General features: G+C 44.6%; 1 protein-coding gene across 3 annotated transcripts in view; it reads left to right on the forward strand.

Annotated features, from left to right (window-relative positions):
- The first annotated feature begins 3,069 nt into the window (after positions 1-3,069).
- LOC147443199 (uncharacterized) overlaps positions 3,070-15,585 on the forward strand; it is an 81,283-nt gene continuing 68,767 nt past the window's right edge. For all 3 annotated transcript variants that reach the window (XM_086529809.1, XM_086529810.1, XM_086529812.1), the window contains exons 1-4: positions 3,070-3,227; positions 3,327-3,409; positions 3,594-3,667; positions 4,273-4,366. In XM_086529809.1, coding sequence (XP_086385935.1) covers positions 3,152-3,227; positions 3,327-3,409; positions 3,594-3,667; positions 4,273-4,366 — 327 coding nt within the window. In that variant the 5' untranslated portion in view covers positions 3,070-3,151. The remainder of the gene's footprint in view (positions 3,228-3,326; positions 3,410-3,593; positions 3,668-4,272; positions 4,367-15,585) is intronic.

Genomic DNA, 15,585 nt, shown 5'->3' on the forward strand with positions numbered 1-15,585 from the left:
GAAACATAATTCTATTGGCCTGCCATGAAAGCAAACATACAAGATCATGTTTCAAAATGTCTGACATGCCAAAAGAAGAAGTTTGATAGAGGGAAGAAATCTAGATTGCTTCGACCTTTGCCAATCCCTAATTCACCATGGTAGAGCATATCCATGGATTTTATCTTTGGATTGCCCAAGTCTATCCATGGGAATATAGGAATATGGACTATAGTAGACAAGTTTTAGCAAACAAGCACATTTCATACGTGTCAAAAAGACTATCAAGGCCCATCAAATGGCAACCCTCTTTATATCACAAATCTTCAAATACCATGGCTTGCCAATGTCCATAGTGTCAGATAGAGATCCTAGACTGACCAGTAACTTTTGGAAGGGTCTCTTTGAAAATTTAGGTACAAGGATAAACTTCTCTTCGGCCTATCATCCCCGAACGGATGGCCAAAGTGAAATACTAACCTAACAATTCTTGATCTACTAAAAGCTTATGTCACAGAAGTAGATCAAAAGTCCCAACGGGAGAAGTACTTACCCTTAGTGGAGTATGCTTACAATAACAATGTACATACTTCCATGGGAAAAGCACTTTTTGAGGTGATAGAGGGAAGATAAAAAAGTCCCCTGCTACTAAAGGTACATGGGAAGATCTTTGCCCCGCAAATGAATATAGCCGAGACCTGAAGAATCTTTCCAAAAGATTAAGGATGCTATATCCATCTCTAAACAAAGAAAAAAGGATGCTGATGATAAGCACAGAAAAGCCCTAGCCTTTAAACAAAATGATTGGGTCTTGCTTAAGTTTTCCAAAGCTCGATTAAGGCACACAACAGGCAAGAATCCTACAAGAATCCTACATGACACCAAAAGTATTGTGCTAAGTTAGCAAAAAGGTACTATGGTCCCTTTCAGATTCTTAGGCCAATCAATAAGATGACCTATCAACTCAAGTTGCCCAACCATTGGCTCATACACAATGATTTCCACGTGAGCCTACTAAAGCCTTACAAAGGAGAGCCACCTCAAGAAGAAATCATTGAAGACCCACCGGAGATAGAGGTCCAAGAAGAGGTGCTGCAGCCCGAATCCATTCTCTGACACGAAGATAAGGTACTACAAGGCGGTAAGACTATCCGACGATATCTTATCAAGTTTAAAAATTATCCGTTTGAAGATGCTAGATGAATGCAAGTAATACAATTAAAGGATAACCTAAATCTTGTCAATGCTTATTACAATGATTCCCTAGAGTAAGCAAATGTAAATATGTTTAAATGAACAAAGTTTTTGTCTTATAAGACTCTCTTTTTCTTTATTGTGCACAAATGTTAATAAGTATGCATATGCTTATGATCATGTTTGTGGAGACGACATCTCCCAAACACTAAGTAAAGCTTGTCACTCTACTATGGAAGATTGATACGGACTAAAGTGCAGACATGCTTGCGGCAGCTAAGGCTCTCAAGCACCAAATGGACTAGTCATCCATTTTGGAATGGTGTCGTAGGGTAAAATAGGGTCCTCTACCTACTAGCAAACACACAAATGACTAGGCTTTATCTTCTCTATCTCATAGTCGAGGACGACTATGATTCAAGAGAGAGGTAATGTCATAAAAACCAATATCTAATTCTTCCAAATGATTTTCTCATGTTAAACTGATCATTTAATATGGGGAAGTACTAGGGGAGTAAAAGCTAGAATATTGGTAAGGCTGCAAGACCGGTCTTTGCAGAGATCCAAAGGAAGGAAAATAGGGATCCAAAGGGGACAGCCTACAAAAGAGCAATGTGCTCAATGGGGCTTAAAAGACCTAAGGTTCAGCTCCATTAGGACTTCCATAGGCTAAAGTTCCTAAATTTAAATCAATTGTCCAAAGGCCAAAGTAGGGGAAAATTGGATGGTCATGGGAAGACTAATAAGTCTTCCCACATCCCTAGGAAGGAGGGGTGAGCCCTAATGGTAGGGGATGAGAGAGAAACACACACAGACGCACACACACACACACCCAAGCTCTTCCCAAAGGAAAGAATGGACACATGGTAGGCGCCTACGCTAGTTGCTCCCAATTTCCCTTCAAATCCTATTGGATGGCCATAGAGGTGGATCAATGAGAATTAGGCTAGAGTAAAATTAGTCTAAGCTCCCTAGAAGACTATTGGACAGTCTACCAAGGCATCCAATGAGCATCCAGCAGCCCAATGGCTTGCCCGATTCCTATTGGCCAGAAGACTAAAAGGTCCAATGAGAGTTTAAATGAATTATTTAATTACCTAAAGCTCTCACAAAAGGAGAAAGGGGGACACATGTCACAAGGCTATCAATTATGCTCCTAATTTGTGTTTGGCTAAGCTTTGCAGGAGCCAATAAGAAGCCAACATGAGTATTTTGCAAGAGGGGTTGACCAAGAAGAGAGAGAGGGCTGCATTTTAGTCTAACGCATTGCTACACACACACACACACACACACACACGCACACACACAGTGCAAGAAGAACTCCATCTCCTTCTCCAAGCATTGAGAAGTAGAGGCGTACACCAACAACTCTTGGTTATGGAATGCAAATCCAACCAAGAGCCAAGCTTCATGGCATGCTCATCTCCTCTACCATGCTAATTACTAAGCTAAGCTATGCTAATTAGAGTGATTATGTGAGGACAATACTTCTTTCTCATAAGATACATCTTCTTCCTCTCAATAATCCGCATTCCGTGCTAGCTCTCACCATTTTTGAAGGTGTGTGAGGTCTTGGGACTGAGGCTAGGGACACTTGGTGTGTTTTTCAAGCATAATTTGGTGCATGAAGCTTCCATCTTCATTGGACCAACGAGTTTTGTCAAGAATTTTATTGTACAAAGGTAGCCATTCCCGTTACAAAATCTCTAGATGGGGGTGTGCTAATTAAGTCTATCCTATTTTAAATGATCGGTCCGATTGATCAATGTCATTTAATGCAGTAGATGGGGACATTTTCCATAACCGGTCGGCAAACTTGAAATTCTCCCGGTGAAGCTTTTGCCACTAATTACACAACTTGTGTAAATTTCCCGGGTTTCTTAAAGGCAAGCTCAAAATCTAACCAGACATTTACAATTTCACCAGTGTTTCATAAACCCAGCGTAGACGAGGAGGGTTTAAGCGATCACTGATCGGAATGGCGATGTCGCGAACGTGCTGTCAAAATTATAAGCGGTTCTCTCACCTGTATCATCTATATCGCTCATTTTCAAGTAAGTTAACGATCCTCAGGTTTCTTCCTGCTCTTTTACAAACCATGGCTATCCCGAGCAACTTATGAGCTTTGTTTCTGCTCCATTGCGCTCGCAAAGGGCAAGCTCGTACCAGCAAGATAGGAGGAGAGACTCCAAAAAAGGGGAAAGCTGGTGTGCCGACCATGGCCGAAAGGTGCAAGGTTCTATACGTCCAACCCATGTTTGTTGTTTGTATGTGGGCTTGAAATTCTGCATCCACTTCTTGCTCTTGCTTTGATTTTGACTGCGTGTTGAAGCACACAGTGTTCCTCCAATTTTTTCATGTGAATAAACGATAGTCTTTCGTGTCTTTACACTCTTGAAGATTCTTGCAACTTTTGGCAGAGTATTTTAGGCCTTAATTGGCGGGGGCAGCTCACTACGCTCAAGCCTACATTAGTGGACGGGGAAGAGAGAGAGTAAGATGAGTTAATTCTTACTTTGCACTGAAAATTTGTACCATTTTTTATATGCCTGTTGCCAATGAATTTGACTAAAGTTCTTGGTAGACACAGAGGATGCTGAAAAGCAACTAAAAAGTCTCCATTCTCGTTACAAATTTGAATACATGTGGTTTTGTGCCAATCACAATCTGAATGAACATGCTTCCACGTGCATGTGGTGGATTCAGGATCTATATGGCCCTTCTTCATGTTGGGGTGTCTGTAGCATGTCTCTTGCGGGTAATGAATGCATGGATTTCACGATGCACAAGATGATTTTGGGTATTATCACTTAACTGGTACATTATATGTGTATAATGCACAATGCATACATTTGTGTCCCTTCAGGGTTGTTGCACTTCATTCATACATTTGGCTTATGGGTATGTGGTGATAGGTGGCGGGTGATTAGTTCGTCTCTTGGATTTCTTAAGATCATAATTTTGTTTGTATTAGCAGCATTGTCATGTCTTTATTATCTTCTCAAGCATTAGAAGCAGTTTTGCTGTCTTATCAGCAGAATAGAGTCCCATTACATGGACTAGTATTGGCTTTTCATCGTGCGTTCATGATTGGTGCAGAAAAGCGGAGAAAACAGTTGGAGAGTTTTCAAACTACATTGTATACGATGAGGAAGTGATTGTTCATGTTCCAGAGGAAAGCAAACATTGCCCGGTATATGAATTTTCTTGCAGCCTTAAAAGATAAGTAAGGATGTCTTGCATTTTTCTGGCCTTAAGATTCGCTTAAACAGGTCTAAATGTTACCTCTTTCTTTCTCTTACTTAGACCACTATCACGCAAGCTAATCATTTTCTTATTAGAGATGGAGAATAAAGTTTTTCATATTTTTAGTGATAAAAGGATTATGCATCGGTTTTAACTTGGATGACCAAAGTAGATGAGATAAACAAAGGTTTCTTCTTGCACTTTAGGAAGAGACCCATGGGGAGCCTTGCAAAAGATCGTGATGAGGTTCTTGATATCATTTGGATTATTTTTCTACACAGTTCACTATTGAGCTGGCCTCATTGATACCGTGTCTGGTGCTCACCTTGTGATTGCATCAGCTATAGGTCAGATATTGATGGTGCCTTTCACTATCAATGAGCTGCATGATGCTGTGGATGACATTTATAGGGCCTCCAGTTCGGGAGTGAGACTAGAACTCTTGTCTTCTTCCACATTATTGAAAAAGATCGAGTAAACAAACAAACTCGATTTGATTAATTTCAAAATGGCCGAAGCTGATATGAGAGGAACTGACTCATCTTTGAGCCTAACGTCAATAACCACCTCTTGACTTTTACTATTAGTCAATTGAATCTTCTTAGTGCCATAATTCACCACGAAGTTGTTCTGATGGTGCCAAGGCATTCCTTGAAGGACATCACACTCTTCCAGTGGCATTATGTTGACGTCCTGACTCCTCATACCCTAAGTAACCCTGACAATGCAACGTAAGCTTGTGAATGATAGGAGTTACGGTGACTTTATGCCCTAGTGATGCTAACACTAACAATGCAACCTAAGTTTGCTTGTGATAGGAGTTACCGTGACTTCATGTGTTAGGTGCAGCGGAATGAATGTTGTATTTTCTCAAGATTAGTGATCTTTATTGCTCAAGGTTCCTTTTAGTTCTCAGGGAAGAAGAGAGTCTTCCGTCTTATGGAGTGTGCTATGATCACGAACAAAGTGAGTGGATTGTGCGTGCAAGTGAATGAGACTGAGAGAAGGAGAGAGAAGAGATACGACACCGAGAGGTTGTAAAACCATCCTCCGAAGGCCCCACTCTCGTTGGCGAGAGTGGTCTATTCTTTGATTGCACAAGGTGTACAATGCGTATGCAATGGACAGATGCAAGTTGGACTATGCCGATGACGACGACGGTGATGACAACGACGACTCGATGGCTGAAATCTGTGGGCTTCTAATCGCTGAATTCGTGGACTGTTTCGGTGGCTGAAAATGACTGTTTTGGCTGTGTTTTCTTGGGCTAAAGATGGGGGAACTTCTGCAACCAATCTGGGATGTATCTGCTACCTTGCTAAAGGTTGAAAATGCTGTGTATCTGCGGAAGGTTGGGGCTGAAAGTGAAAACACTGCAGCAATGCAAAAACGCCAGCAAAAATGCTAGTTTGGCTGAAATTGCTGATGTCGAAACGCTGATTCTGCTGATGCTTTGCAATCCCAAAAACGCTGGGCTTTGGGGGTTGCCTGAAGGGGGAACGAACGCTAGAAAGGGTTGGACTTGATGGCGATGGCTGATGCTGAGAAAATGCTGAGGATGGGAACTTGCCCGGCGAGGATGGGGATCCAAAACGTTGGGGTTGCTGGGGGGTACTACTGAGAAGTTGCCTGTTGAGCGGGAAGCTCCTGCTGCCTCTTTTCCCAGAAAGTGCTAACTTGGGTTTGCTTATATAATAACTTAGCAAAATTGCCCTACCTACTTTTGTTGGAAAGTCACTTAAAAATAATAAGTGAAAATAACCAATAAATAGGAAAATAGGCTAAATGCACTGGAAAATTCCCCTAACTGATGCTAATGGATTTTGATGGAAATTCCGATGATCATGTTGTGTGCAACCAGAGGATATGCATCCATGCTAAGTGACTGGGCATGCACGGTCTACGAATAGACTCACAAAAGTGCCAGATCACTGCTAATCTAGACTTGACTGAACTGACTGAACCCTGCTGTGGTGTAGCTTGTCCACGGACACATAGGGTTGGGATGTGTCATGTGACATCATGCCCTGGTGCGGCTAAAACTTTATTTCTGTGGTCCCATATCTTTAGGCTTGATTTCTAAGCGAGTAGCCATCTATATTGAAATGAAGTTAGCATTAGTGCTGCTGTTGAAGGAAATTAGGGCCTCTTGATCTTGTACTTTGCCTCACACCCTGCAGAGCTTCATACTCACATCCTCATGGTCCTTGAATGTTCCCATACAGTTTGGTACAAGTTCGGCCTTCGTTTTCCCCTTCTTTGCTCATTCCTTTGCTGCTTTGGAAGTTTCTGGTTTGTCTTCTTGCTTCTCCTCTTTCTTAGGGCACTTCGCTAAAACATCCTCACTTCACCACGTGTGAAGCACTTTCCGTACTTGTAGTATTCCACCTTCTGTTCGGTAGATAACTTTGGTGTTATGGTATCTTTTTCCGCACTAGCTTGCTGCCTTTCTTCCTCCCTTTTGAAGCGTCTTTCTATGCAGCCTTGGGCAGGATTTGGTTGGATATCGGGGTCCCTGCCTTTGTGGAAAACACCTCCTTTCCGGTTGCCAGTCACATCAAGCGGGCCACTGGCGGTTGACCAAAAAGTGCAGTCAACACGGAGCACACACGGAGTCGAACTCTTCACCTGCGTCCTCAGGAGGCGTGCCTCAACCAATGTACTATGTACGTGCTTGTGCATGTAAGAGGCGACTGCTGGCCTATGTATTTGATCGCCTTTCTCCCTCGCAAAAAAAGTGCATGACCAGCTTTGCCGATCACCTCCACCTACACAGGGGCAAGCACCCGGAACATTGCCCCTTGGACATTGGCTCGTTCGTAGCATAAGCCAAAGATCCTAGGGTAGAGGGGCAAGTAGTGAGACGGGGTCCAACAGAAAGACTAATCACCCCCCAACAATGGCACATGGGCGCTAGCTGATGTGGGCTCTCCCTTTTCGTGGGTTACATGGTTCGAATTTAGACTCCGCATGTCTAAAGAGTCAATACTGGCGCGACACCGTCTCAAATGTCTTGGTGACCTCCTTTTGCATCAGAGATCGTGTCAACTTGCTGTAGACGCCTTGTGCATCGTTTGCGCCCCTTGCTACTCAAAACCATTCATGGATGTTGAAGAGTCATTCTGCTCAAATTAAACGTACGCTTACTGGCCCCTCTACCCTAACATCATTGAGAAACCATCCAAAGCATGATCCATACGTTGCTGAATGCTAGTAGATTTTTGCTTGAGACAATATTTTTTAATTTCCTTCGGTAAACCCCAACAATATCTTTCCATTTGTTTCTTTAAAGATACTTTCTGGACATGCAGACTTCACATTGTGAAGTTTTCGTCCGAGTTACGACCAGTTGATATTGTGCTAATTCTTTCTATCTTTTGTGGTGCGTATGCCCTATCAGCTACCTCATTTTTGTGCTATTTTTTCGATTTAATGCTTCTTTTAGTGCTAGGCTTCATTATGGCTGAGTCTGCCCTTGATCTCCGGAGTCATGACAGAAACTCAATACGCTGAAGTTTGTGTTGTTGTATGCTCGTGTGCGTGCGTGTGGTGTGTGTTGTGTTTGGGAGCATATGTTAGTCCCTAGTTCTACACTCACTATTGGGCACTGACGACGTTAGTGGCGATGTCGTGGTATTTAGTCAATACTATGCATGATGGAGCTGATGGTTATATTGTCTGTGGGTGACTACCATGGGTCTATACCTTGCACTTTCCTTTAAGGGTGAATCTGGGCTTATCCTGGATTCATCTAGGTATATACTTTCCGGAAAGAAGCAACCGGTAGGAAAGTATCCCCTATCTTTGGCTATGGGCAAAAACTGTTAGACTTACACCACTCTGCTGCTTCACACAGGTCTAGGGCACTTCCTTGTACGGCTACTGTCTCCGGGCTGGCCACCCATAGCATAGGTTGTACCTTGTCTGGCCGCCCGAGTTTGGGGCTGGCCGGCCACTTGAGTTGGGCGCCCACCTTGGGCACTCATATATATGGGGCCAGGGGGGTACACACTTCATTATCATTTGATCATTGTACGGGTCTTCTGTCCTGGCAGTCATGGGGGGCGGGGATCGCCCCCTCTTCCCTACTCCAGCGTTTTGGTTTGTGGTCTCTCTCTCTCTCTCTCTCTCTCTCTCTCTCTCTCTCTCTCTCTCTCTCTCTCTTTCTCTCTCTCTCTGTCTCTCATTGCTAGGGCTCTGCTGCTACTGAAACTGCTTGCGCTGCCTACTGAAACCGTCCCCCCCCCCCCCCCCCCCCCCCCCTAAACCGGCCCGTAGGGAGGTAGGCGTTGGCTTTCACCCGAAATTCTTTACTTTATACACACACACAGAGCACTTTGCAAAGAGAACCTGCGACGGGAGTTAACACTTGAATACACACACGGCTCGGAAGCTAGAATGCTCCGAGCAGACGCCGACAACCTGTAGGCCCCAAAATTGGCGCCCCTTTCGGTATTTCTTTATTCTTTAGGAGGGTAAATTACAAGGTAAGGTCCTGGGAATCCTTCACGTGTATCCACCTAGATACCATTTGATTTGGCCAAATTTCGGCAGCATAACAGCCCCAAACTTGCGCGAAACCAATTCCCCTGCTGGAACTCGCTTGCACTGGCGTATACCCTCCGATTCCTGTCCAAAAACAGTAAATTCAGCACGCTGTATTTACTGGTTTTTGCCCTGTTTTCAGCCCCAAACAGTCCCCTAACTGTCCTCTGCCAGTGGGGCACGATTCCCAATGGTCCTGGCGTCCGTATGGCTGAAAAACAGTGAATTTACAGCGCATACACAGCGCTGATTTTGCACCTGTACGGTGAGGTTATGACCCTCACCAGTGCCTGCTTTGGAGCAGCAGTTAGCTACCCCCGTTCCTGCTCAAGGAGGCTCTTGCCTCAGCACAAAAGCATGAACCCACACAACTGTACATCAGTCAAATGAGTAGCCCTCTTGTGGGGCATCACATAACTGCACGTAGGGGAGAGAGAGAGCAGTGTGTAGTGTGCAAGGCATCACTCCTAGCACCACACTGTACATGAGAGGGAAAGGAAGCACTCCATAGCTCTTAACCTGTGACAGGTTGCAAATGAAGCCTCTCCCTTCTCTAAATTCAGCGCCAATTCTTCTGCAAGAGGAAAGTGCATGAAAAGTTGACACTTGGCGCATTTACAAGCATTTGCCTGTTTCGGGCTTGCCGCTTAAAAATATCCTGACCGGTTGCCCAGTTGACTTCGCGGCAGAATTGTAAGATGTTCCCCTAGTCATACCGGAGGTAATGACGCGAACACATTTCACGGCCCAAAATAGCAGTTCCCTAAATTTTAGGAGATGCTTCCGTTGGGCTCCCACTGGTCTTCTGACCATCTATCCTCATTGGGACCGCATCCAAAATTGCAATGTGGCCCAACTGTCGGATACTTTTTGTTGGTAGTCCCACCTTGACTTTACGCCTTAATTGAGTTCACTTCCTAGTATCCACCAACTTGCTAAGTGCGACGGGGGAACCTATATGATCTTGCTCTGAGCCTAGACATCCTCTTACCATACGAATTCCAGTGCCGACCACTTCCCGTCTGCGGGTGAATCTACCGTTCACATTGGCCATACAATGTCCGACCGTTTGCTACTTCAAAAAGAGGGTCTTAAAACAATTAAAATAAACCCCATTGGAAAGAAACCAACAACCAAGGTTAGCAGTTGCCACATCTCTGTGACATGGTTAATAACTGCCATGTCCTCGTGACATACCCCCCTCTTGAAATCGCAAACGTCCTCGATTGCATACCATAAATACACGCCACTGATGATCTTGTGCTATTAACACTCTTTTATCATCGCATGTATCCGCAAGAAAGGTCGTAACATACATAGATACAAATGACTTAATGAGGCCTTCATACTTTTGCCATTTCTATCTATGGCACTGAATTCATATGTACATTTGATGTACTAGCTCTATCATTACCCCTCCTTTGCACACGTTGGGTTGGGGCATAAGTAGGCCGTAACCCAAATGCTTCAAGGTAGAGCTGCAATACATTTGGTGACTCTGACAGTTCATGCTCTTCCATCCACTTTGCATCCATAGGTGGATAGTTCTTGAACTTCACCAAATAATGTCTTGCAACTTGTCCTTTAACTTTTCTGTCCTTATGTGCCAAAACTTGCTCAGGTACCAGGATCTCATCAAGTTCCTCAACTTCTGGCTGATCCTCATCTGGCATATGTTCTGGCACATCACCCACGAAGGGTCTTAGAAGACTCACGTGAAACGCATTATGAATCTTCCACGCATCAGGCAATTTCAGCCTGTAAGCCACATCGCTGATCTTGTCAAGCACTTGAAAAGGCCCATAGTAACGCATGCTGAGCTTAGGAAACCGCCGTTCCTTGCCTTTCATCTTCTTTAACCTTGCCTTTTCGAACCTTAAAAGAACCCAATCACCTGGTGATAGTAGCAATTCACGACGGTGACGATCAGCAGCCTTTTTCCTGTTTTGCCTGAGTCTTCTCTAAGGCAACTTTAATCTTCTTATACATCTCATCCATGTTCTCAACATATCGATCTGCCTCAAAGATCTTGTCCTTTGTGTGCAAAATGGGAGGAACCTTTTTGCTGCCTTCAACAATTTCAAAAGGTGCTTTGCCAGTAGACGAATGCACCGTATTATTGTACGCATACTCAAGCATAGGCAAATACTGTTCCCACTTGCCCTTATTATCTGACACATAGCATTTCAGCAGATCTAAGACAGTAGAATTGGCCTCTTCTGACTGTCCATCAGTTTGTGGATGAAACGAAGACGAGAACTTGAGCGTAGTACCCATGTTCTCAAACAATCCTCTCCAGAACAAACTGGTCATGCGAGGATCACGACCACTGATAATCGATTGTGGCATACCATGGTACTTAAACACATTGTACATAAACAAGCGTGCCATCTGATAAGATTTTATCTTCTTCCTGATAGGGATAAAACGGGCCTGCTTGCTGAACCTGCAGATAATGGTCCATATACCATCATTCCCTGTTGTTGGCGTTCTTGGAAGATCCAAGATAAAGTCCATAGCAATGCTTTCCCATGGCTTATTTGGAATCGGCAGTAGTTGTAACAGCCCTGGTGCCTTTTGCCTGTCAAACTTGACCTTTTAACAAATTAAGCATGCTCGCACAAAGGCATCCACATCTCTCCTCAAGGTAGGCCAATAGAAGAATGTCTCTACCGGTTTAACTGTCGCATCAATACCACGATGCCTTGCATACGGTGGGACATGACTCTCTTCGATGACCTTATGTTGCAATGGCCTAGTGACACAAACTCTGCCATGCATATCATAAAACCATCTTTGAGGAGGTAGTGCTCATGAGGTTGCCCCTCTTGCAAGTGTTCAAAGATCCTTGCAAAATTTCATTAGTAACAGATTGTTCCTTCATGTCATCTAATTCATGATGATAAGGAATTGACACAGCTGGAATTTGTTGCTTTTTTGATAACGTATCAGCCACAACATTCTTCTTGCCTTCCACATGCATAATGTGGAAGCGGAACATGGAAAGAATGTTTGCCCATCGCATATGCTTTTCGGATAACTTTGACTGTGTCAAGAAGTATCACAAGGTCTGATGGTCTGTCTTGACAACAACATCAGCACCTAAGAGGTAGTGCTTCCAGCTAGAAAGCGCATGAATGATGGCGAAGAGCTCTTTCTCATAGACTTGTTCTGGCCCTTGTAAAATTCGGCTTTCATAAGCTACTACCCGTCCATCTTGCATTAGCATTGCTCCGATGCTACTGCCACACGCGTCACACTGGACCATAAATGACTTTCTGAGATCTGGCAAAACAATTACTGGATTTGAAGTCAACTTTTCCTTTAAGAGACTAAAAGCTGAAATCTCTTTTTGGGTCCATGTGAAAGTGACCTCTTTCTTGTGCAAAGCGTGAAGAGGTGATGCTATCTCTGCAAAATTCTTGATAAACCTTCTTTAGTAGGAGCACAATCCCAAGAAGCTTCTGACATCGTGCATAGTCTTCAAGTCTGGCCATGTCTTAATAGCTTCGACCTTTGCGGGGTCCATTCTGACACCATCCTTTGAGACTATGTGGCCCAGAAAGTGGATCTCTTCGAGGAAGAATTCACTTTTCTTAGGATTGACAAGTAACCTGTGACTGCGCAGCTCTTCGAACACAATGGTCAAGTGACGCCTATGCTCCTCTTCATTCTTTGAATACACAATCATGTCATCGAAGAATGTTCCAACAAACTGTTGATACGAGCGGAAAATCCGGTCCATCATTCTGTTGAACGTGGCAGGAGCATTTGTTAGCCCAAACGGCATCACTAGAAACTCATAAAGACCAAATATCGTTCTAAACGCAGTCTTGTGCACATCCTCTGGGCTTGTACGAATCTGATGGTACCCACTCTTCAGGTCTATCCTGCTGAAAATTGGAGCACCCTCTAAACGATCGAGAATATCATCAATGCGAGGAATATGAAACCTATTCTTGATAGTATTCTTATTCAACGCACAGTAATCAATACACATGCGCCATGAGCCATCCTTCTTCTGCACTAGGAGCACTGGGGAGCAAAAGGGTGAAGAACTAGGCTGAATCAGCCCCTTCTCTAATAACTCCTCAACCTGGCCCATAATCTCTTTTTGCTGCGCCGCACTAACCATGTAGGGAGGTCTATTTGGTGGGCTACACCCTGGCACCAAATCTATCCGATGGTCCTCAGGTCTCTCTGGCGGCAATTGCGACGGTAATGAATCAGAAAAACAGTCACTAAACTTTTGCAAAAATGATGACCTTTCTTTATCTAACACAGATAAATTTGACTGATCCCTATCTGAGACATCACGTGCAAAAATCAAGTACACAGAAAGATGATTCTTTATTACAGAAGTGATAGCAAAGGAGATACAATAGGGACTGACTCTCCTTTAAGCTTTACATCCAAGATGTGAGTTTTGCCCCTATGCTGTACAATGATCTTTTTGTTGTAGGCATCCAAGACTCCATGCACTCGGAACATCCACTGGATCCCCAACAAGGCGTCACAACCTTCCAGCGGCATGATGTAAAACTCTTCAGTGTCCACAAACGACTGAATATGCAGACGCAGTTTTCCAATGATGGGAGTAACACACTCTGAGTGGCCAGGACATGTCAACCCTGCCTCTGCGGTGTACCCCATCTCTTCAGCTCTGATGCCCAGCTTCATAGCTAACTCTGGTGAGATAAAGTTGGCTTTGGCACCTGGATCAAAGAAGACGAGTGCCGTCTGATCCCTAACTTTACCCCATGCCCTGCATAACTCACTGGCATCTGTGTTGGGCCTGTCACCCACCATGTCTGGCACTAAACCTGCCGTGGGTTTTGGCTTCTTGCCTTTCTGGTCTTCTTTATCCTCTGAGTCAGCTGGCCTTTTCCTTTGTGGACAATTGATAGAAATATGACCAGGCTGCTCGCATATAAAGCATTTGTTCTCAGCCATTAGGACCTTCTTTTCCTTGAGCGATCTTGTGCACAAAAGGCTTCCTTTTCTGTTTCTTTGCCTGCGCTCCAAAAGTCCCAGCTGAATCCTTGTCTTTGGTGGCCTGTTCTGACCCTTGTGACGCATCAGGAGTCGTTTTCACAAAGGGCTTCTTCGCTGAATTTTTCTTTTGCTGCCCTCCTTTGTCACTGCTCGGAAATCCACTGTCTTCTCCTTTCAACAAGGCAAGACCAGTGTTCGCAACTTCCATAAGCTGAGTAAGGGTAGCCACTCTGTTCTTTGTACAGTAATCACGAAGCCCTTTAGGCAGCCCACAACAATACTTCTCTATCTGCTCTGTCAGTGGCACAAATCTGTAGGAGGTCACTGAGAGTAATGCTTTACAAAACCTCCTATTGTACTCTAGCAAGCTCTTGCACGAAGCTTCCGTAAGGTGGTGCCAATCTGTCAGGACATCGGCTTCAAATTCATTTGATAGCCAAGCAGATGCAAACATTTGCTTGAAGTAAACCCAAGTGGCGGGTGCCTGTCCTTGCATTAACAATGTTGTCCACCATGTAAGCGCATTGTCCTTTAAGAAAGTGGCAGCTTTCCTAACCTTCGAGGCCTCTGTAAAATTCCTTGCCGCTTAAGCTGTATCAAACTGCTGGAGGAAAGTGAGTGCCTTTGTCTTATCCTCGAAACCACTGAAGGTACTGAACTTTACCGCTGCACCACCTTCTTTGTAAGCCTTCGGCTTCTCTAGTGCCCCCAGGTTGTCATACGGGATGGTCTGCAACATGGGCACTGTACTAGGCATGATCGGCACGCCTTGGCCATTCACATTTTGTGTCAGAGGTGCGATATCTGGCTGCTGTCCAGAAAAACCAGCCATGCCAAAATGACCCTGTGGCACCCCAAACTGGCCCTGGTTGCCGTGGAAACCTTGCTGCATGCCGATAGTACCATACATGGGGTTTGGCATGATGCCTTGCATACCCCCGAACACTGTTCCTGGCATGTACGGCTGACTTCCAGACGCATAACCAGCCATACTTGAGCCCCCGACTCTGCAACATGCGAGTGTTCCCTTTCCTCTTGCGCCTCATGAAGTACTTGGGCTTGAGCTTCAACAAGCTGTGTACGCGGCGTAGGTTGCCTATTTTGCTGTTGCACTGGTGGCACTTGCAAGAATTCCATAAATCTCGTATTCTGCACCAGCAGCGAAAAGACATTCACCGCGGCAACTAACTGAGTCTTAAACGCATCATCCTCAAGTTGCCCTATCATAAAGCCCTGTACTACTGGAGGGACATTCACGTTGACAGGAGGTACAGACTGACGTGGCCGTGAGCTCTCGCCAATCTCAAAAACCATAGGAATCTCCTGCCTGTCCTTTGAAGAGGAACCCTCTTCCATAATTCCCTTCCCCTTGTCGGCCATAGTGTAATCCCCGCGTTCTTGCACTGTGTGTCTTTACCCTGAACAATCCAGGCTCACTCTTTGAGGAAAAAGTGATTGATATCCCGGCAATGGAACCATGAAACCGGCCCGTAGGGAGGTAGGGGTTGGCTTTCACCCGAAATTCTTTACTTTATACACACACACAGAGCACTTTGCAAAGAGAACTTGCGACGGGAGTTAACACTTGAATACACACACGGCTCGGAAGCTAGAATGCTCCGAGCG

Source organism: Adiantum capillus-veneris, chromosome 14, assembly GCF_014529385.1.
Source record: "Adiantum capillus-veneris isolate H3 chromosome 14, ASM1452938v2, whole genome shotgun sequence".
Classification (NCBI taxonomy): Eukaryota; Viridiplantae; Streptophyta; class Polypodiopsida; order Polypodiales; family Pteridaceae; genus Adiantum; species Adiantum capillus-veneris.